Source organism: Schistocerca piceifrons, chromosome 3 (genome assembly GCF_021461385.2).
Source record: "Schistocerca piceifrons isolate TAMUIC-IGC-003096 chromosome 3, iqSchPice1.1, whole genome shotgun sequence".
Classification (NCBI taxonomy): domain Eukaryota; kingdom Metazoa; phylum Arthropoda; class Insecta; order Orthoptera; family Acrididae; genus Schistocerca; species Schistocerca piceifrons.
In genome coordinates, this window is record NC_060140.1 from 886,291,077 (window position 1) to 886,314,960 (window position 23,884).

General features: G+C 41.0%; 2 protein-coding genes across 2 annotated transcripts; both read left to right on the plus strand.

Annotated features, from left to right (window-relative positions):
* Positions 1–2,932: 2,932 nt before the first annotated feature.
* Positions 2,933–5,480, plus strand: LOC124788031 (cuticle protein 4.9-like). The gene is made up of 2 exons (XM_047255093.1): positions 2,933–3,087; positions 5,151–5,480. Exons 1-2 carry the CDS (start codon positions 3,076–3,078, stop codon positions 5,364–5,366), a joined length of 228 nt encoding a protein of 75 aa, XP_047111049.1. The 5' UTR covers positions 2,933–3,075; the 3' UTR covers positions 5,367–5,480.
* Positions 5,481–6,887: 1,407 nt separating this feature from the next.
* On the plus strand, positions 6,888–18,461 carry LOC124789159. The gene is made up of 3 exons (XM_047256454.1): positions 6,888–6,980; positions 15,720–15,926; positions 18,132–18,461. Exons 1-3 carry the CDS (start codon positions 6,888–6,890, stop codon positions 18,345–18,347), a joined length of 516 nt encoding a protein of 171 aa, XP_047112410.1. The 3' UTR covers positions 18,348–18,461.
* The last annotated feature ends 5,423 nt before the right edge of the window (positions 18,462–23,884 follow it).

Here is a 23,884-nt window from a genome sequence, read left to right on the forward strand (position 1 = left end):
GATATCAAAGATCTACAAACTCCAAAAAAACGGGGGGTGTGTTCGCTTCTGTACCTTTCAATAAATTTAGAAAAGCTGCTTCAAGCATGGGAAAACTAGAAAAGCACACCAATTAGAAAAACATGCAAAAGCCTTTGCACTTGAAAACTGTGCTCCAGTTCATGGGCAGATGATTAAAAAAATTACACTGAAAAACTGTTAAATCGCCAAGCAGTATCTTCTTTGAGTCGAAGTGTGCATTTTGTTAGTAAGAAAGAACTATCCCACACAACGAAATATGAGCCTTTAAGTCGTGAGATAGTACTAAAAAGCGACAGAAATCTTGAAAAGTGGGTTAAACTTTGGAGCGAAAGGTCCACATGTGTTAGCAAATATACTCCTTCAGAATTATTAAATTGCGTTGGTGAGATTTTAGACATTCGAGAGGAAACAATTTTCCATTATAAATATTTTTCCTTAGTGGAAGACGAAAGTGCAAGTGTTTCTAACCAAATTGAAATGTCTTTGCTAGTTGGTTATGTTGCATCGCCTCCATCTTTCGAAGCGAAGGAAAGGTTTTTATGTATGATAGAGTTGAAACGTACTATAGTTGACTCCATATATACATCAACTGATAGTGAGCTAAGGAAAGGAAAACTTTCTTATGGTAAATTAGTTGTAGCACGCTCTTTAGATCGTACTGCTAATTTTATGATTCTGTCATTGAGATCCGCACTCGATTATCAGAAAAAAAGGGGCACGATATTCTATACATTATCTGCAGGACACATGTTTTGTCATTTGCTGCCACCAACTGTAAGAATAAACATCTTGTAACAAAACACACATTACATACCGTTAAGGACATTTATGAACTTTTTCATGCTTCCCGAAACGAGAAAATGTATTGCATGAAGTTCAGTATGCCTTAGAGCAACTTGGTTTAAAAAGGCCCGAAGCTGTTGACATCCGCTTTTGATTTCCGCTGATTGGGTAGCTATCCCACAGTTCATGTTATATTCCTATTCCATTACGATGAGTTGTGAACGTATACACAAGGATGGTGCGGATTTAACATGTCCTGCAGGATGAACATTCTTAGAAGTGATGAGTTACAATTTCATTGTTGGTTTAGTGCTTTTGGACGATACATTAAACACCGTCTCAAATTTAAGTAAAGTTTTGCAAAAACAATCACTCAAAATTTCACTGCTCCCTGTATTTGTTTTAGGAACTCTGGAACATTTAAGACACATTGACTGCCTTTGTGGTTGTGATGGAAATAATGCGGAAAATGATATACTAAATAAAATTAGAAAACTGCAAGTGGACACAACAGAAGTTATAACTGTGCTATTGACGTACGACAAGAAACAGACGATGAAAAGCGTAAGGAAATTTGTGAAAAGCTTCATTAATGAAGTTAGCAATTGTTCGAGGACAAGACTGTGAAAGTGGTAGATCTAAGTGCATATTTTGAAAATTTTAAAACATTTCAAGAATTTAGTGATAATGTTTTTAAAGAACTGTGCATGATGTTAGGACTTAAAATATTGACACTGTTATTCCAGACTTTTGTTCTTTTCAGTATGTTTCTCGTAGTTAATCAGATTTGTCCTCTGATGTTTCTTTTATCTTAAGAGCAGTCATCGACTATGAAGAATTAAGGACACTCGCTGAATATGTGCTGTGCATTTCCACCTCCAGTGTAGAAAGGCTGCTCAGCACAATGAATAGGGTGATCGCAAAATTAAGAACCAGGATGCTTCAAGCTTCTGTGAATGTATCAACAGAAGTGGCCGAAGAATCCACAGAAATTTTCATTGACACTGTCAAAAAAAGCCTCGACGTATTAGTTTGGTGTAATTGTAATTTATTGCACGCAGTCGTATTGTTTTATTAATTCTCATAATTTTATTCTTGAAGATAATTAATTAACTTAGCCTATGCATACTGTGTTGGTTTTAGTGTGCAAGTTGTTGTTTTCTGTTCTGTATTGCAAGTGGTGTGCTTTAATTGTATGTACAAGTGCTGATCACTAAAGTGCATGATTTGTAGGCACCTGCACGTATAGTTACACAGCAAATGACGCCACACACATTAAAGTGCCAACACAACTTATCACAGGCAAATTACACAGTCTTTTTATGGAAATATTATTTGAAGGTTTAAGAGCTAATAAACACATATTTAACCAAAATGCAACTTAAGTACTTTTAAATGTCTGTCACATCTATCCTCGTCCAAGATCGGTACTAGAGTAAGTAAATACATAAAATCATTCCACTGATTCACAATTATTAATATTTTTTACATGGAACAAAGAATAACATACACGATAAATCGATATTATTTCTAAATACAATTACTTTGAATGATAAATGTTTTCTTTGTAGACTTTTTCGTACGTCTTTCATAAATAATAAAGGTCTTAATTCATAGCACTGTTCCTGATTCAATAAGAATAAATATTGTTGTCCCAAAGGCAACGAGTACAATACTTATTACTTAAAATCCGCACCCACCACTTTTAAAGCTTAATATCCCCCCCCCCCCAAGTAAAGCGACTGTATTCATCACCAAGTGTGCATAACAACACGGTTCGCAGCGTCTGAACATGACGACTTGGTCGGTCGTCGAAATCTGGCGCAGAAAAGTGGAAACAACGATTCGCCCGAAGACCCGAAAGTAAACCACGATTTCTCTTCTCTCGTGAGGAGAGTCACCGGTTGCCTCACAGGTGAGTTTGAAATTCTGAGGCAGAGTGCCGGTTGGTGCAGGCGTGGCCACTGGGACAATGAGGATCAGGGGCTGCTAGGCTGCTTCCCGCGGCGCGGACCGGCGGCCAAGTTCAGGGACAGCCGGACCTCTGCGGACACGCCCGGCCTCCGCTAATGGGGCAGCGGCAGCCGAAAGGCCGGCAAAAAGCGGAGCCGGTCGGCGAACCCGTGGGCAGCCCAGAGCAGAAGCCGCCAAGGACGGGGGCCGACCGCTCCGTATATAAGGGACCACTGGCCACCGCTGGGGCATCACTCGACTTCCGAGGTTCCTCTGCTCTCTGGCCGCAGCTCGTCTCCAACCACCTCCGCCGACACCATGAAGGCTTTCGTAAGTACCACGTGACCAAGTGGCACAGGCCGCTCCTGGCCGTAAACCGCATAATCTAGGTCTAACTCTGCTTGCTCAGAACCGTTGAAAACTGTAATATTCTTCTCTTCCACGGACCATCCACTACTTTGGGATTTTTGCGTGTGAGACGGTATCTTACCGTAACGCGCGAACTGTTTATTTCTTGACTTCCCATCGTACGTTTGAGCTCTACGTTTGTCTGATTGTCCTTGTCAGTCCTGCAGAGCACCAAAAGTTTGCTCTTTTCTAGTACTCGTGGTATGTTCTCCATTTCCGCAGTAGGTGCCTGGTTCATGAGAAGTTTTAGTTCACCAAGTCTCACGGTAAATCCAACTACATTGGGCCTCTTGGGCATGAAGTGACATCTTTTCCCAAGCTGTCGATGTCAGCCTACGTTACCGTAACTTTTACCTTTCTTTAATGAGTTTTCTATCACCAGACCCTTCTACCTGTAAGACTCACAGTCACGTTTGGTCAAGGGGTTCTAGGTCGAACTTTGCTTGCTGCGGACTGTTGAAACTATCGATAAGTAGACCAATTCTTTTCGTATCGAACGGTAACGCATTTAATCTCAAGAACACTTTATTACATCATAGCAATCATAGTGGAGATTTATTGGCAAGAGAGAGACAGCGCAATTAATGTAGAAATCCATAGTAGAATCTGTCTTGAGTATTCTCAATAGAATTTCCACTTTGCCAATGTTCATTTCGAATTGACAGCTTCATCTTCCGGCCTTCAGTCGTAAGGACATTAGCTGCATTGTCAACACGCCAGAAAGGCATATGTGTGAGAGTTACAGTGGGTTCTTAATTGTAATTTGTGGTATTTTTGTGGAACATACCTAGAATTAGAGATGAATATGTGGAGATTTTTGTTAAAGCTTATAGTATGCCATAGACTGTCGCTGATTTCTGTCCTATAGAAATGCTGGTTCTTTGCACCAATAAAAGTTTGTTCCACTCCAGTACTCGTGGTAAGTTATCCTTTTCCGCAACTCGTTCGGTGTGAAATTGTAGATGATGTACCCTCCAGACATATGCGGGTACATCGAGCTCCACGAGAGCGCTTCTAGGGCATGAAACAGTAGTTAATTTCAATGTCTGACTGGCGGTCGTGTGCTCAAACGATACCGTATTCCCTCGTATATTTACACGTGTTATATTACATTTATTAACAAAGAGTATCAATTCGTAAATCTACATCTTTCTGATCTGCAGTTCACACTTAATTGTTTTGGCAGAGCGTCTATCAAACCCCTGTCAGATTATGTTTCTAGCCTTACAGTCTCGAACAGCCTCGAAGAGGAACAGTTAAAGTTTCCTCTGCGACTTCTGATATCTCTTATTTTATTACGCTGCTTATTTCTTCCTTTGTTTGTGGGAGTCAACAAAACATTTTCGCGTTAGCTTTCAGTCTTTTCCTGTCACATATTCCGCTTGTCCGAGAGAGGGTAATAATCTTGAAGGGCAGATACGAGGGCTCGAGTACTGACCTAACACAGTTTTAATTTGTAACATAGTAACTCCCTCATTGTTTCCATGACATTCGTACATTTTCTACTGATTGTGATTGATCGGAGGTATTAGAAAAAGCTGATACCCTGATGAATCTTGAATTGAACAATTTAGGTCTTTCTACATACACACATGCATATAATTACGTATTTGAGCACCTGTAGTTATTGTATCACCCGCCATTATCATTGTCGGTGATTCTAGACATTGCAACAATTTCCCCTAGATATAGCAGTAAGGTGTAAATACTGTTCAGAAAATATTTCTTAAGTAAATTTATACAATTGTGGACCAAGTGCAGTCCCCTGAGGAACATACAAAGTTATTCGTATATCTGATAAACCTTGGTCATCTTGGACAGCATAGTCTAGTCTAGCTCCCAGATATAGCTACATCTGAATGCAGATACAACTGGTTTAAGGAAAATGTATGTGATCCAAGTGTATCGACGCCATTACTTTTTTAACATGGTTGACATGGTAAGCTGTTCTGCTGAGATGGCGTGACATGGTGTGTTTCCTGCAGGTGTGCGCCGTCCTGATGGCCCTGCTGGTGGCCGTGGCCTTCGCCGCTGAGGAGAAGGACCTGAAGGGCTCCGAGGCAGTGTACGTGGCGTCGCCCTACGCGGCTACGTACGGCTACTACGGCTACCCCTACGCCGCCGCCGCCTACCGTGCCGCCCCCGTCGTCAGCGCCTACTCCGGCTACCCCTACGCCGCCTACCCTTACTACTACCGCTGAGGTCTCCGCGAGACTCCGCAGCTGACCACTCAACACATGACGGATCAACGCCACACCCAATCACACTTGCCTTATAGCACACTTTTTTAAAAATACAACTGTTTCACAAAACAATATCAGTGTATAAGTTTATTATTTCTCTCCCTATCAATAATCCATTCCACATGATTCCCTTACAGTATTCCTCAAACTAAAGCATCATCTTGAGATTTATGGACAGTTCTGCAGCTGCATAATAACGTTGGAAACGCTGAGTGGTACTAAAAGATACAGAGCAAACGAGGGTATAAATCTTTTGAACAAGTCACATTCACATCAAAAACTATTTTTCCATACACAAAGTCAAAAGTTTTCGTTTGTCAACATTAAGAAAATGCGAGATCTCACTGGTAATGAAGATGGCCATGTAACCAAAGTAGATCAAAATCATCACACTTGCCGCACTAGACTTCCCAAACTGAATATGAAATAAGTAAAAACGTCTCTGAAGATAAATAATCAACGGAACCCAGGAATTAAAGCATTTTCTCTCTATGTGATTGTATGAATTGACGTGAAATAGCCATAGATTAGAAGAGCCTTATATCGAATTTTGTGTAACTTTTGATATATGACGTGTGCTAATTTCAAGGTGTCAGGCCACTTAAATATTCCGGGACCTCTCAGTTTTCATCTTAAACTGGGACACCAGTTGTTTTACAGCTCTAAAACCAGATGCATCCACTTATACTTCACATTTGGTGAATACGAAAAGAGCAATTGGTGAGCTTGTCCATTACTTCCATAAACCTATAAATTATGCCTGCTTTGGGTAGTATCCACTCAGTCAAGTCATTCTATTAAATAAATCAAATTGTCTTATATTCTCAACTTTCGCTCAGTCCAAAAAATGTCCCACAGACAATCAATTTGTGCACCTTCCTAGAGGCAAAACTGCGAAAATGATATCAAATTGTTGATACTTTCATGTTTTGCCGCTGTTTTATACACACTCTCCTCATCTGGACACATCTGGCTCTTGTTGCCAATTTTTCCATCTCACTTACTACGCACTGTGTTCTCTAAATACAAAATAACCTGCAGAACTTTCACCAACGTTCATAAATCTATGCTGATCAACAATTAAATAAGAGTTAGTCACTCTTTCATAAGATAGGTATCACACCACCTCAGTTATTAGAGTGTCGCCGGCTGGAGTGGCCGTGCGGTTCTAGGCGCTACAGTCCGGAACCGCGAGACCACTACGGTCGCAGGTTCGAATCCTGCCTCAGGCATGGATGTGTGTGATGTCCTTAGGTTAGTTAGGTTTAAGTAGTTCTAAGTCTAGGGGACTGATGACCTCAGATGTTAAGTCCTATAGTGCTCAGAGCCATTTTTTTAGTTATTAGAGTAATTTGTCATTGTACGTGAAATGATTCATTACTAGCTGCAGATACGATTATTACTCGTCTCATAAAAGACGATTGATAGTTTTTTTCTGATCCACAACACAAGCAGCACTGAAGTACCACCTGAGGAAGAATGGCTGCAAATGTTAACAATGTACTGGAGGTAATGGATTTGACAGAAGAGAAGAGCGAGGAGGAGGAGAAAGAGAAACATGGCAGGGCACGGGTAATGAAGAATGAAGAATGAAAGATCATCACTAATTGAGAAACGCATGTACTTGACTCCTTTTTGTACTAATGTTAAGCTTCCATAGTCCTTATACAGATTGTTTTTGGTTCAGGTACTATAATCATGTTTTGCACTATTTTGTGTAAAAAGAGAAATGTTGGAAATGACAAAGGACATCAGTGAGTATATGTACTGAGAAGTAGTAGTTACAATACCAAGTTTCTTAAAGATGTATCTGCATGATGATCTGGGACTGACACCAGATATAATTCTAATGACTCGTTTCTGAATTTTGACAATGTTCTCTTTGTGAGAGGAGTTTCCCCAAAAGATGGTTCCATAACTCATTAGTGAATGGAAGTAGGCCGAATAAACTAACTTCTCCATTTTTAAATCACGTATTTCTGCTATCATGCGTACTGCAAATGTAGCTGAACTAAGACGTTTCATTAAGTTTTAGAGTGTTAGTTTTCCAATTTAGGTAGGGATCAATTTGTAGCCCTAAAAATTTGACACTGTCCACAGATTTAATTTCATGTTTGAATACATTATACTCATAGGGTCAGGTATTCCTTGTGAGGTACTAAACTGTATGTGCTGGGTATTGTCAAAATTCAGTGACAGTCCGTTTGCTGTAAACCACCCATTAATACAAATATTTCATTAGCTGATTGCTCAGTTAGATCACAGGTACTCTTTTTTATACCAATACTTGTATCATCTGCAAATAAGATAAAATTTGCATTTTGTGACACTGCATATGGAAGGTCATTAATATATAATAGGAACATCAAGGGACCTAAAATAGAGCTCTGGGGCACCCCTTGTCTGATGGCTTCATTTTTTGAATAACTATTGCTATGTGGCAAGCCTGATACAAACACATACTGTTTTCTATTTAAGAGATAGGATGAGAACCATGAGTCTGCTACTCATGTTATCCCATAATAATATTTTAACTTTTGTATGAGGTTAATATGCTTAACACAATCGAAAGCTTTAGCCAGATCACAGAATATTCCAAGTGGTAATAACTTTTGATTTATCATCTGTAAAAGTGAATATAGCTTGATCAGTTTACAGTCCTTTCCTAAATCCAAACTGATTACGAATGAGAATATTTTTCTGTACTATGTGTTTATAAAGCCTATTCTACATAACCCTTTGAAACACTTTTGAAAATACTGCCAATAATGAAATGGGATGGAAGTTTTCCACTGATGATTTGTCTCCTTTTTTGTGTAATGGTTTGACAATAGCATATTTAAGCCTATCTGGAAGAGTACCACTGTGGAGGGCTTCATTACATGAGTAAATCAATAGCGACGTATGCCACTTATGGACAAGTATTGTTCTGTTGGAAATTGGCACCACAATATTGTCACACAAGAGGTAACACATGAAGACTCAGAGTTCCCTCAGTCACTAAGAGCTGTGATTTAAGGTCAAACAGGCGGTTCCCCATACCATGAGGCCCGTTGTAACACCACTGTGCCTCTCCCCTGGTCACCATAATGTCCAATGGTGCTCATCCAGGGTAGTGTAGAACCGTAGTTCACTGCTAAAAACTTGATGCCATTGATCAGCAGCCCACACTTCCTGGTCACAGCAATCGTTTGCATTGTGTGTTGAGAGCAGCCTATGCATTGGGTCTATAATTCCATAATCCAGTTGCTGCTAGCCTCGGACCAGTTGTGCGGGATTACACAGAATGTTCATTGATGCAAAGTGAGTATTTCATGGGGCGGCGGTATGCTTGGTATAGAGTTCGGCAGTCTTCCTTGTGGAAGTCAGATGTAGTCGACCAGATACTTGGCAACGATTATGCCTAGCATCACTTTCCCATGCAGAACAAAATTGGGTTAGTGTCACATCCAAATGCTCCAAATCTCTGGGTATTGCACGATTCGAGCAGCCAACCAAATGGAGACCCACAATGAGGTCACTCAAACTCTGTCGTGCGCCGATAACGCAATCTGGCACGCGTACGACGCATCTCTTCGTTTTTCATAGTGATCTCTCAATATCTGTCGTTGTTCACGCCTGTTATATGCCCTAGCATACCTTGTAACAAAACAAAACATAAACAACACTAAACATGAACAACACTAACGCACTTTGGTGTTCTTTCAACTTACCACAGAGAATTTTAATTTTAGTCAGTTACATACTCGCCGATAGTGTGTACGTGTACGTAGTTACAACGTCTCATCATTTCTGGATGCAGCAGTTTTTTGTCAGCCAATGGATATATTTCATTTTTTGGTCAGAGTTAAATGACTGTGTTAATTTTTTTCGGAAAAATTGCAAAATTAATAAGAGAAAGTGCACGGTTGTTTTTCCTTAAATGTAACATGATACTGAACTGTGCCTGGAGATGAATGACCATCTTCCAGATACCGGTATTATGATGGAGAAGAAGTCTGAGAAATGTTTGGTTTATGAATTGTAACAGCTGGGCTACTAGCTAAGTTACATTTCATATTGCGACTATCATCAGATGACAGCGATTTGATATGTGATACGTGCATGAGTATCGAGGAACCGATGAAATAGACATAAAATGGGGTAGTCGTGTAATTTGTCCACCTGCAACCATTCTAAATGGTACTTGGTACCGGAACAATATCTTGACTGCAACTGTTCCGTTCTTTTCTCGACATCCTTAGAGAACACCTAACATATACAGTTTTCCTGCATTGGTCTGAAGAATTTGGCCCCAATATTTGTAAATGTTTTTCCGATACTCCATACACACCTTACAAGCGACAAGTGACTCTTTTTCTGGACTTTCTCTTTTACATTGAGCTCCTGAGTATGCATTATATGTAGCAGTCACTGTAACATTAAACAATCATTAATTAGAGTAATATTTAGGTTCAGTTTGTCACAGATTTATTTTCAGTACAGAACAAATATCACACCGAAGGGAAGGAGACATATTCTTAAAAATCTACAACTGCTGCATTACTATTGTCATTTTGGACTTAGTACATCCTCGACATGACGATAAAAAGTCGCAGGGTCAGATTCCTCATGTGAGAGCTCTCCGCTTGGAGAGTCAGTATTTCTCTTTCGGCCTAGATTACTCGGTCCACTCACATGTATCAAATGGCAAAACATATACACCTACTATATTGAAACGGAGGTTGTACACCATCTGATTAGAACTGTCCAGGCAACTATCACTGGACATTAATATGAGGTGTGTCCACCTTCTCCTTTATGGGGTCCGCAGCCTGTAGTTTCACGGTCGTGTTCTCGCTTCCCAAGCACGGGCTGCCAGGTTAGATTCCCGGAAGGGTCAGGGATTTTCACCTGCCTCGAGGTGACTGGGTGATTGTGTTGTCCTCATCTTTCATGAAAATGATGAGCAAAGGTTGGGAATTTGTACTGGCGCTGATAACCGCGCAGTTGAGCGCCCCACAAACCAAACATCATCACCTCCTTTATGGTGGGTTGACTCCGTTGGAGTGTGCGAATGTCTGGAGGAATGGCAGCTAATTCTTCCTAAAAGAACCGCAATCACGGTAAGTAACGATGTCTGACGCTGGGATTCTGGAGCGTTGTCGAAATTCAAACTCATTTCACAGACGTTCCATTTGGTTTAGTTCAGGACTCTAGGCAGGTCAGTCAATTTCAGGAACGTTATTGCCCACAAACAGTTACCTCACAATTGCTGCAAGAAGAGGTCTACGTACAAACCACCCTCTTACCATATCATCACCTTCTCCATACTTCACTGTTTTCACTGCACAGGACGGCAGATAACGTTCTCCAGACATTCGCCAAACCCAAACCCTTCCGTCAGATTATCAGAGGGCACGGATTGACTCATCACTCCAAATCACTCGTTCTCCGTCATCCACCATCAAGTGGCGTCACTATTTGGACCATGTCAGGCGTCACTTAACATTGACTGCAAAAATGTGTGGTTTACGGGGAACTTCTCAACCATTGGACGCCATTCTTTCTTACTCTTTGCGAACAGTCACTTTGTCAGCAGAACTGCTGATAACACTTTGGAACTCTACGAGTGATTCTTATGTTGATTTCATGCCATTTCTTACAACCCCCATCCGCATTGCTCGATGGTCTCTATCACTCAGTACATAAAGTGTGTCTGGTCTTGGTTTAGTTGTGGTTGTTCCTTTGGATTTTCACTGCACAATCACACCACCAACAGTCGACCTGGGCAGATCCAGAAGGGTTGTAATGTCCCTGATGGATTTGTTGCTGAGTTGACGGCCAGTGACTGGACCACATTCGATGTCACTGAGCTTTCCTTACCGACCCAGTCTACTGTTGCTGCTTCTCTGCCGACAACACAGCACTCCCCTCCTCGTTTTATGTTGGCGAGTCTGCTGCTTGTCATATCTAGTGGTCAATTATGTATTACACAGGGGCTTCTGGATACTGAGTAGGTCCTTTTTACGCTCTTCGGCAGCTATTAAAAAAGAGTCAATTACTTGTTCAAACTTTACATTTAGACGTTTCGAGCACGGCCTAGCATGACAGTATCTGACAAAAACATCAGTCACCATGAAAGCACAATTTATAGATGAAATTTTAAGACTGAACATACTTGAATTCATTAGAAACCAAGTTTACACACCAGGAGAAAGAAATTAACTTACAGTATTGTGTGAAAGGGTATCCATCGTCATAACGGTACTCAGTTGACCAGCACCACATACTCTAGTTACAAAACTAGCTATAACATAGCACCAAGTGGCATGGTTTTGGTAGAGTTGGGATCTTGCATTAAATGTCGAGACAGAATAATTAACAAATTCAGTCCCAGAAACAACTGTAGAAACATAAAATAGCAATAAACATTTTAGAGGAAAATTAAGAATCACGGTTAGAAGGGTGGAAATCAATTTACATCATTAACCCTTGTGATGACCAAGAGATGATGTGAAGGATCGGAAGGGAGGACAGAGGGGACTCTGTGGAAAGGCATAAAGCAATCTTAACTCATGCAAGTGACAGCTAGCGACAAACACCATTCGCAAATCTGTAACTACAAGTCTACTAGGTATTGCGCCACTAGTAAACTATTGTTTTCTTTCCCATACAAATAAAAGCACTCCGTCTTCAGACCGCGTGTGGCCTACCGGGACCATCCGACCGCCGTGTCATCCTCAGTGGAGAATGCAGATAGGAGGGGCGTGGGGTCAGCACACCGTTCTCCCGGTCGTTATGATGGTATTCTTGATATTCTTGACCGAAGCCGCTACTCTTCGGCTGAGTAGGTCCTCAATTGGTATCACGAGGTTGAGTGCACCCCGAAAAATGGCAACAGCGCATGGCGACCTGCATGGTCACCCATCCAAGTGCCGACCACGCCCCACAGCGCTTAACTTCGGTGATCTCACGGGAACCGGTGCAACCATTGTGACAAGGCCATTGCCCTTCCCATACAAATAGTAATAAAATTTCTGAAATGCCCATACCACGACTAGTACTTCCAGCTCTGTAGTAGTATAAGACCTTTCACAGTCTGGTAAAATCCGACTTGCGAAGGATGCACAAAAACCTACAGCTGAGGGTTCAGTCATAAGTCCATACTCTGAAGACGTATGAGGATGACATAAAATTTGTGAACATACTGGCAATGTCTTAATCGCTTCAAACGATTTCTGACATTCTGGTGCCCACTGCCAAAGTACATCTTTCCTCAACAATCAAAGCAAAGTTCTGGGATTCATAGACTGATCTCAAAGCGATTCTTTTTTAGTTCCTGGTACTTCAAAATTATTAATCGCTCGTATCTTGCCACTATGAGATAGAATACCTTCCAAATTGATGAGCTGACCAAGACACTTGATTCATATTTGAGAAAATGTGACTTTTTATGATTATCTGTAATCCCACTTCGCTTAAATGTTGGTGAGATGACCAAAAAACTTGATTCGTATTAGACAAAAATGTGACTTCTTATGATTAGCTGTAACCCCAGTTCGCTTAAATGTCTAGCACTTGTGGAAGTAGGGTAATTTGTTCCTCCAATGCCGTTGTTGCCAATAGAAGGTCATCCACAACTGAAGTTAGTTGACTCCTAAGTACTGGTCCCAGCACCGTGTCTAATGCCTACATTAAACTCTTGAGGTAATGCTCAACCCATAGGGAAGAACCCTGAACTAACATGACCTTTCAGTATAAATGTAGGCAGTATATTTCCTTGGCTCTGGTTTTATTGGTCCTTGCCAATATGAATGACAGAGATCGATGTTTGTTGAGTATTTTACCCCTTGTAACTTTAGTATTAACGCACCCACATTCTCCAGGCGTTTCCAAACTGGTACAATAATCACCTGATCTAGGCACTACAGAAAGGAGATACAATATGGACTGGTGGATGTCTCTATCAAATCCCATCTCAACATCCTCTAAATTTCGTCTTCAAGAGTCTACCATAGTGACCAGGGACTTCTTAAAAGATGTGGTAAACGTTTGGTGAGGAATCACATCTAAAAGGTATGTATATATACTTTAATGATTCCTGGCCGTTCCTCAAAAACATCCGAATGTTGCAATACGATGTCTGTCAATTGCTGCTATTGTAAAGGTCAAGGTGCTGGGCTTCTCATAATGTTTACTGAACTTCTGTGTAATGTAGAAGCACACAAATTTTCCAGACAGAAAATTATGCATGTAATGGCGTTTCTCATGAATAACACATAGCTGATTCTGCCTGCAATATTTTCCACGGCTCCTTTCTTGCTTTGTTGTTGTGGTCTTCAATCCTGAGACTGATTTGATGCAGCTCTCCATGCTAATCTATCCTGTGCAAGCTCCTTCATCTCCCAGTACCTACTGCAACCTACATTCTTCTGAATCTGCTTAGTGTATTCATCTCTTGGCCTCCCTCAACGTTTTTTATCCTCCACGCTGCGCTCCAATGCTAAATTTGTGATCCCTTGATGCCTCAGGACACGTCCTACCAACCGATCCCTTCTTCTAGTCAAGATGTGTCACAAACTTCTCTTCTCCCCAATCCAATTCAATACCTCCTCATTAGTTACGTGATCTACCCACCTAATCTCCAACATTCTTCTGTAGCACCACATTTCGAAAGCTTCTATTCTCTTCTTGTCCAAACTATTTATTGTCCATGTTTCACTCCCATACGTGGCTACACTCCATACAAATACTTTCAGAAACGACTTCCTGACACTTAAATCTATACTCGATGTTAACAAATTTTTCTTCTTCAGAAACGCTTTCCTTGCCATTGCCCGTCTACATTTTATATCCTCTCTACTTGGACCATCATCAGTTATTTTGCTCCCCAAATAGCAAAACTCCTTTACTACTTTAAGTGTCTCATTTCCTAATCTAATTCCCTCAGCATCACCCGACTTAATTCGACTACATTCCATTTCTTGCTTAGTAAGCTCTAATCAGGTTAACACTCTGTTGATCTGGCATGAGATATGACCCTCTGAAAAGTCGAACTTTATGTCCCATTTTCAAGAGAAAAGTCCTCACTGAGGATGTAGTCTACTATTAAACCTTCAATAACTAAAACATTTTATCAGTTATTAACGTCGGAACTGTCTAAGCATAGTCTTATGTGGCGGGAGTCACCTCAGGATTTGAATTCATGTTGTTTCTCGGCTCTATTTGAAATGGATCTTCATTTCCACAATATGAGTCAGTGCTCGAGGTTTGTGGCTGTACTGAATCACGTACAATGTATTACTATGCTGTATTGCTATCGCACTTGTTCCGCTTCTTCAAACACCTTCTCTACTTGGCAAGTCATCAGAGTTTTCCATTGTTCGAGATTCGAATCTCTCTGTCGCTTAATACTATGTAGCTCCTCCTGAACTTTTGAATCGCATGATGTATTAGAGCCAAGTAAGATTGCAACCACCAACTTAATCTTTCCATCTACATTTTGTTTAACTTCCACTTCACTTGTCTCAAACTAAGTATTTATCTCTGAGGAAAAGTATCGCTTACGTTCGTCAGACTTTTCCGGTATCCTTTTCTGATGGCCTGAATTAATGTTGGATACCTATACAACTTAGTCCGCAATAGGAGGAGTGGTAGTTTCAAGCCGAGTTTTCAGTCCTTGTTGTGGAAACTGTTCCTGTCACTTTTTTAGTTCTGTGATTTCAGTTACTAATTCTGTAACTCTAGTAGCAAGATTCGCCTGTTGCCGTACAATCCCACATACTTCGCTCTGTTTGACAATAAAATTCTGCTTAGAGGGTAAATTTGCTAAGTCTTCCTTACTGGGTATACTGACAAAGTCTTCCTTGGTGGGCATTTTGGACTGTCTGGCGAAAAGTAACCTTAACTGTCTTAAAGTTTCTATCTCTGGGTCACACGCAGTTGGATCTGCCTTGCCTGCTTCTTCTAAAGCCCGCGCATTTGATCGTTGTTGTTCCATCTCAAACTGATATCTAGTTTTCACCAAAACACATAGAAATTATACATAACCTAACAGCCTCACTTTCGAGAAACTGTAAGTTCACTCTGATAGCTAAAGTCACACCAAATAACATATTTTCTCGCTGTACTGAGATACTGACTATATATAGAGGAAAGTTTAATAGCTCAGTTAACGGACTTTTTTCCGCGCTGGACATCCGCACGGTCTGTGGCCACGGTCCGCGGGGCTCCCCCCGTCGGCGGTTCGAGTCCTCCCTCGGGGATGGGTGTGTGTGTTGTCCTTGGCGTAAGTTAGTTTAAGTTAGATTAAGTAGTGTGTAAGCTTAGCAGCGGCAGCCGAAAGGCCGGCAAAAGGCGGAGCCGGTCGGCGAACCCGTGGGCAGCCCAGGGCAGAAGCCGCCAAGGACGGGGGCCGACCGCGCCGTATATAAGGGACCACTGGCCACCGCTGGGCATCACTCGAGTTCCGAGGTTCCTCTGCTCTCTGGCCGCAGCTCGTCTCCAACCACCTCCGCCGACACCATGAAGGCTTTCGTAAGTACCACGTGACCAAGTGGCACAGGCCGCTCCTGACCGTAACCCGCATAATCTAAGTCTAACTCTGCTTGCTCAGAACCGCTGAAAATTGTAATATTGTTATCTCGCACGGACCCTGCACTACTTTGGGATTTTTGCGTGTGAGACGGTATCTTACCGTAACGCGGGAACTGTTTAATTCTTGACTTCCCATCGTACGTTTGAGCTCTACGTTTGTCTGATTGTCCTTGTCAGTCCTGCAGAGCACCAAAAGTTTGCTCTTTTCTAGTACTCGTGGTATGTTCTCCATTTCCGCAGTAGGTGCCTGGTTCATGAGAAGTTTTAGTTCACCAAGTCTCACGGTAAATCCAACTACATTGGGCCTCTTGGGCATGAAGTGACATCTTTTCCCAAGCTGTCGATGTCAGTCTACGTTACGATAACTTGTACCTTTCTTTAATGATTTTTCTATCACCAGACCACTCCTACCTGTAAGATTCACAATCACGTTTGGTCTAGGGCTTCTAGGTCTAACTTTGCTTGTTTCGGACTGTTGAAACTATCGATGCGTGGACCAATTCTTTTCGTATCGAACGATAACACATTTAATCTCAAGAACACTTTATTACATCATAGCAATCATAGTGGAGATTTATTGGCAAAACAGAGACAGTGCAATTAATGTAGAAATCCATAGTAGAATCTGTCTTGAGTCTTCTCAATAGAATTTCCACTTTGCCAATGTTCATTTCGAATTGACAGCTTCATCTTCCGGCCTTTAGTTGTAAGGACATTAGCTGCATTGTCAACACGCCAGAAAGGCATATCTGTGAGAGTTACAGTGGGTTCTTAATTGTAATTTGTGGTATTTTTGTGGAACATACTTAGAATTACAGATGAATATGTGTAGATTTTTGATAAAGCTTATAGTATGCCATAGACTGTCGCTGATTTCTGATCTATCGAAATGATGGTCATTTGCACCACTAAAGGTTTGTTGCTCTCCAATACTCGTGGTACGTTCTCCTTTTCCGCAACTCGTTCGGTGTGAAATTGTAGATGATGTACCCTCCAGACATATGCAGGTACATCGAGCTCCACGAGAGCGCTTCTACGGCATGAAACAGTAGTTAATTTCAATGTCTGACTGGCGGTCGTGTGCTCAAACGATATTTTGAATAACTATTGCTATGTGGTAAGCCTGATACAGACACATAGGGTTCTGGCAGTAATACTATATTGCGTATACTGTCTGAATCTTCATGTTCTCACTACATATTACATTATCCATAAAATAGAGGGAATTCAGCCAAGCCAGACATAGTCAGTTTTGTTTTGACTGATTTCTCGGAATTTCGTGGATTTATTTACTATACCTGAAAAGGTAAAGCCAGGATTCAGATCAGCATACTTGTAATTCGCAGGATGTTTTGACTTATCACATACACTCAAAGTAGCGTACAGACTGCCAAAAGTAAAATAGTTGAGTCTCTCCTGTGGCTAAGTCATTCTTCATTAAACGTGTTCACTCAGAGTGCAGTACAAGATCTTCTGTGGAAGATGTCGTGAGGAGTCAGCTTTCGGTCTTTTCCTGTTACATATTCCGCTTGTTCGATAGAGAGCGTAATAATCTCGAATGGCAGATACGAGGGCTCGAGTACTGATCTAACACAGTTTTAATAGTAACTCCCTCATTGTTTCCATGACATTCTTAAACTTTCTACTGTTTGTGATTGGTCTGAGATATTAGAAAAAACTGGTACCCTGATGACTCTTGAATTGAACAATTTAGGTCTTTCTACATGCACACATCCATAAAATTACGTATTTTAAGCTCCTGTAGTTATTGTATCAGCGGCCATTATCATTGTCGGTGATTCTAGACATTGCAACAATTTCCCCTAGATATAATTTCTGGAGAGAAGCATCCTTAATATAGCAGTAAGATGTAAATATTATTTAGAAAATATTTCTGAAGTAAATTTAAATAATTGTGGACTGAGTACAGTCCCCTGGGGAGCATACAAAGTTATTCGTATATCTGATAAACCTTTGTCATCTTGGACAGGATAGTCTAGTCTAGCTCCCAGATATAGCTACGTCTGAATGCAGATACAACTGGTTTAAGGAAAATGTATGTGATCCAAGTGTATGGACGCCATTACTTTTTTGACATGGTAAGCTGTTCTGCTGAGATGGCGTGACATGGTGTGTCTCCTGCAGGTGTGCGCCGTCCTGATGGCCCTGCTGGTGGCCGTGGCCTTCGCCGCTGAGGAGAAGGACCTGAAGGGCTCCGAGGCAGTGTACGTGGCGTCGCCCTACGCGGCTACGTACGGCTACTACGGCTACCCCTACGCCGCCGCCGCCTACCGTGCCGCCCCCGTCGTCAGCGCCTACTCCGGCTACCCCTACGCCGCCTACCCTTACTACTACCGCTGAGGTCTCCGCGAGACTCCGCAGCTGACCACTCAACACATGACGGATCAACGCCACACCCAAACACACTTGCCTTATAGCACACTTTTTTAAAAATACAACTGTTTCACAAAACAATATCAGTGTGTACGTTTATTATTTCTCTCCCCATCAATAATCCATTCCACATGATTCCCTTCTAGTCTTCCTCAAACTAAAGCAGCATCTTGAGATTTATGGACAGTTCCTCAGCTGCGTAAAAATGTTGGAAAGACTCAGTGGTACTAAAAGATACAGAGCAAACGAGGGTATAATTCTCTTGAACAAGTCACATTCACAGCAAGAACTATTTTTCCAAACACAAAATCAAGAGGTTTCGTTTGTCAACATTAATAAATGCGAGGTCTCACTGGTAATGAAGTTGGACATGTAACCAAAGTAGATAAAAATCATCACACTTGAACACTAGACTTCCCATGCTGATTATGAAATAAGTAGAAACGTCTCCGAAGATAAATAATCAGTGGAACCGTGAGTGAAAGCATTTTCTCCCCATGTGATTGTATGAATGGAGGTGAAATAGCTGTACATTAGACGAGACGTATATTGAATTTTGTGCGCCAATTTTAATGTGTCAGGCCACTTAAACACTCCGAGGACCTCTGAGTTTTCATCTTAAACTAGGACACACGTTGTTATACAGCTCTAAAACCAGATACATACACTGGATGCCGATCTTATACTTCACATTTGCTGAATACGAAAAGATCAATTGGTGAGCGTGTCCATTACTTCCACAAAGCTATAAATTATTCATGCTTTGGGTAGTATCTACCCAGTCAAATTATTTTATTAAATAAAGGAAGTTGTCTTATATTCTCAACTTTCGCTCAGTCCAAAAAATGTCTCACACACAAACAATTTGTGCACCTCTCCAGAGGCAAAACTGCAAAAATAATATCAAGTTGTTAAAACTTTCGTCTTTTGACGTTCTTTTATACACACTCTCGTCCTTTGGACACATCTGGCACTTGTTGCCAATTTTTCCATGTCACCATGTCAGCCTGCAGAACTTTCACCGACGCCCTTAAACCTATGCTGATCAATGATTAAATAAGAGTTACCCACTCTTGGATAAGATAGGTATCATACCACTTCAGTTATTAGAGTAATTTGGCACAGTAAGTGAAATGAGACATTAATAGCTGCAGATACGATTATTACTCGTCTCATAAAAGACGAATAATACATTTTTTTCTGATCCACAACATAAACAGCACTGAAGTAACCACTGAGGAAGAATGGCTGCAAATATTAGCAATGTATTGGCGGTAATGGATCTGAAAGAAGAGAAGAGCGAGGAGGAGGAAAATGAGAAACATGGCAGGACACGGGCAATGAAGAGAGGAGGGTAAAAGGACATACTAATTGAGGAACACTAAAAGAAACAAGCTGAGCTGAGAAAACAAGTGAATACACTGCGTCACAAAAAAGCGAAGTACTCTGAGAGGAAGGACAAAACGTAATGAAAATTCACAAGTTGAGAAGTTATATGGTATTTCAGTGATTACAAATCGAATCAAATTAACAAAGAACTTGGCTTGACTTTTCCATACGACATTGCACACCCTCCAACTTGGATTGATGCACCGATTCGGTTGGGAAGGGTGTCATAAAGCTGTTGGATCCTCTCCTGAATCAAACTGGTCTACAACTCTTGTACCTGATCCTGTCACCCTGTACACTGGCACTATGACAGAGTTGACATCCCAGATGTACCCACACATGTTCTGTTGGGAACAGATCTGGAAATCCTGCAGGCAATAGGAGTTCGTCACCATCACACAGACATCAACCCATTACACTACATTTATCGTTTTCCATGGATCCCTTGGAGAGGAGTGTCTGGGATGTGGAAAGAGTCAAAGGTTTATTTCTCTTTTTCTTTTTTTTCTCGTGTACATGGATATTGTACAATTCTTGTGTAGACAGAGTTATGAGCTACAATAATTGTGAAGATATTCGTCGACAGAGTAAAAGGAGTTGGCCAGCAGGAAGTTCTCTCATTCATTCTGAAACCTTTGATATACTCTGGTAAGTTATTGACTATATGAGTACCCATGTATTTGACTCCTTTTTGTGCTAATGTTAAGCTTTTATAGTTCTTGTACAGATTGTTTTTGGTTCTGGTATTATAATCATGTTTTGCACTATTTTGTGTAAAAAGACACATGCTGGAAATGACAAAAGGATATCAGTGAGTATGTGTACCGAGAAGCAGTAGTTAGAATACTAAATTTCTTAAAGAGGTCTCTGCATCATGATCAAGGACTGACACCAATTATAATTCTAATGACTCGTTTCTGAATTTTGAAAATGTTCTCTTTTTGAGAGGAGGTTCCCCAAAAGGTGATTCCATAACGCATTAGTGAATGGAAGTAGGTCGAATAAATTGACTTATTCATTTTTAAATCACCTATTTCTGTTATCATGCGTACTGTAATTGTAGCTGAACTAAGGCGTTTCATTGAGTTCTAGAGTGTGATTTTTCCAATTTAGGTTGCGGTCAATTTGTAGCCCTAAAAATCTGACACTGTCCACAGCTTTAATTTCATGTTTGAATACGTTATACTCATAGGTCAGGTATTCTTTGTGAGGTACTAAACTGTATGTACTTTCTATTGTCAAAATTCAGTGACAATCTATTTGCTGAAAACCACCCATTGATACAAATATTTCATTAGCTGACTGCTCAGTGAGATCACTGGTACTCTTTTTTATACCAATACTTGTATCATCTGCAAATAAGACAAAATTTGCATTTTGTGACACTGCATACAGAAGGTCATTAATACATAATAGGAACAACAAGGGACCTAAAACAGAACCCTGGGACACCCCTTGTCTGATGGCTTCATATTTTGAATAACTATTGCTATGTGGTAAGCCTGATACAGACACATACTGTTTTCTATTAAAGATATAGGCAGAGAACCATGAGCCTGCTACTTCTGTTATCCCATAATACTTTACCTTTTGTATGAGCATATCATGCTTAACACAATCGAAAGCTTTAGCCAGATCACAGAACATTCCAAGTGGTAATAACTTTTGATTTATCATCTGTAAAAGTGAATATAGTTTGATCAGTTTACAGTCCTTTCCGAAATCCAAACTGGTTGTGAATGAGAATATTTTTCTGTACTAAGTGTTCATAAAGTCTATTGCACATAACTCTTTGCAACACTTTTGCAAATATTGCCAATAAAGAAATGGGATGGAAGTTTTCCACTGATGATTTGTCTCCTTTCTTATGCAATGGTTTGATAATAGCATATTTAAGTCTATCTGGAAAAGTACCACTGTGGAGGGATTCATTACATGAGTAACTCAAAAGAGACGTATGCCACTTATGGACAAGTATTGTTCTGTTGGAAATTGGCACCACAATATTGTCACACAAGAGGTAACACATGAAGACTCAGAGTTCCCTCAGTCACTAAGAGCTGTGATTTAAGGTCAAACAGGCGGTTCCCCACACCGTGAGGCCCCCTGTAACACCACTGTGCCTCTCCCCTGGTCACCGTAATGTCCAATGGTGCTCATCCAGGGTAGTGTAGAACCGTAGTTCATTGCTGAAAACGTGATGCCATTGATCAGCAGCCAACGCTTCCTGGTCACAGCAACGGTTTGCATTGTGTGTTGAGAGCAGCCTATGCATTGGGTCTATAATTCCATAGTCCAGTTGCTGCTAGCCTCCGACCAGTTGTGCGGGATTACACAGAATGTTCAGGGAGTCCGTTACTTGTTCTTTGATGCCTGGTGAGTATTTCATGGGGCGGCGATATGCTTGGTGCACAGTTCGGCGGTCTTCCTTGTGGAAGTCAGATGTAGTCGACCAGATACTTGACAACGATTATGCCTAGCATCACTTTCCCATGCAGAACAAAACTGGGTCAGTGACACATCCAAATGCTCCAAATATCTGGGTATTGCACGATTCGAGCAGCCAACCAAATAGAGACCCACAATGAGGACACTCAAACTCTGTCGTGTTCCGATAACGCAATCTGGCACGGGTACGACGCATCTCTTCGTTTTTCATAGTGATCTCTCAATATCTGTCGTTGTTCACGCCTGTTATATGCCCTAGCATACCTTGTAACAAAACAAAACATAAACAACACTAAACACGAACAACACTAACGCACTTTGGTGGTCTTTCAACTTACCACAGAGAATTTTAATTGTAGTCAGTTACATACTCACCGATGGTGTGTACGTGTACGTAGTCACAACGTCTGATCATGTCTGGATGCAGCAATTTTTTTCAGCCAGTGGATATGTTTCATTTTTTGGACTGTGTTAATTTTTTTCGGAAAAATTGCGAAAGTAATAAGAGAAAGTGCACTTTTTTTTACCTTAAATATAACACGATACTGAACTGTGCCTGGAGATCAATGACCATCTTCCAGATACCGTCATTACGATGGAGAAGAAGTTTGAGAAATGTTTGGTTTATGAATTGGAACAGCTGGGCTACTAGCTAAGTTACATTTCATATTGCGACTATCATCAGATGACAGCGATTTGATATGTGATATGTGTATGAGTATCGAGGAACCGATGAAATAGACATAAAATGGGGTAGTCGTGTAATTTGTCCACTGCAGCCATTCTAAATGGTACTTGGCACTTGAACAGTATATTGACTGCAACTGTTCCGCTCTTTTCTCGACATCCTTACATAACACCTAGCATATACAGTTTTCTTGCACTGATCTGAAGAATCTGGCCCCAATATTTGTAAATGTATTTCCGATACTCCCTACACACCTTACAAGCAACAAGTGACTCTTTTTCTGATCTTTCTCCTTTACATTGAGTTCCTGAGTATGCGTTTTATGTAGCGATCAATGGAACATCATTAATTAGAGTAATATTTAGGTTCAGTTTATCACAGATTTATTTTCAGTACAGAACAAATATCACACCGAAGAGAAGGAGACATATTTTTAAATATCCACAACTGCTACAATACAATTGTCATTTTGGACTTAAAACATCCTCGTTATGACGATCAAAAGTGGAAGGGTGAGACTCCTCATGTGACAGCTCTCGGCTTAGAGAGTCAGTATTTCACTTTCGGCCGAGATTACCTGGTCTAATCACATGTATCAAATGGTAAAAACTCATATACCTATTATACTGAGACGGAGGTTGTACACCATCTGATCAGAATTGTCCGGACACCTATTGGTGGACATTAATATGACGTGTGTCCACCTTCTCCTTTATGGTGGGTTGACTCCACTGGAGTGTGCGAATGTCTGGAGGAATGGCAGCTAATTCTCCCTCAAGATCAGAAACCAAAGTAAGTAAGATGTCGGACGCTGGGGTCTAGAGCGATGTCGAAGTTCTAACTCATCTCACACACGTTCCATTTGGTTTACCTCGGGACTCCGCGCAGGTCAGTCCATTTCAGCAACGTTATTTCCTACAAACCGTTACCTCATAATTGCTGCTTTGTGACGAGGTGCACTTTCAAGTTGATACAAAGA

Excerpts from the sequence above, each read along its gene's own strand:
- LOC124789159 (XM_047256454.1), top strand. The coding sequence starts at position 6,888 with ATGGCTGCAAATGTTAACAATGTACTGGAGGTAATGGATTTGACAGAA. Across the intron at positions 6,981-15,719 it reads AGAAACATGGCAGGGCACGG|CAGCGGCAGCCGAAAGGCCG; the intron begins GTAATGAAGAAT and ends GTGTAAGCTTAG. Across the intron at positions 15,927-18,131 it reads CCGACACCATGAAGGCTTTC|GTGTGCGCCGTCCTGATGGC; the intron begins GTAAGTACCACG and ends TGTCTCCTGCAG.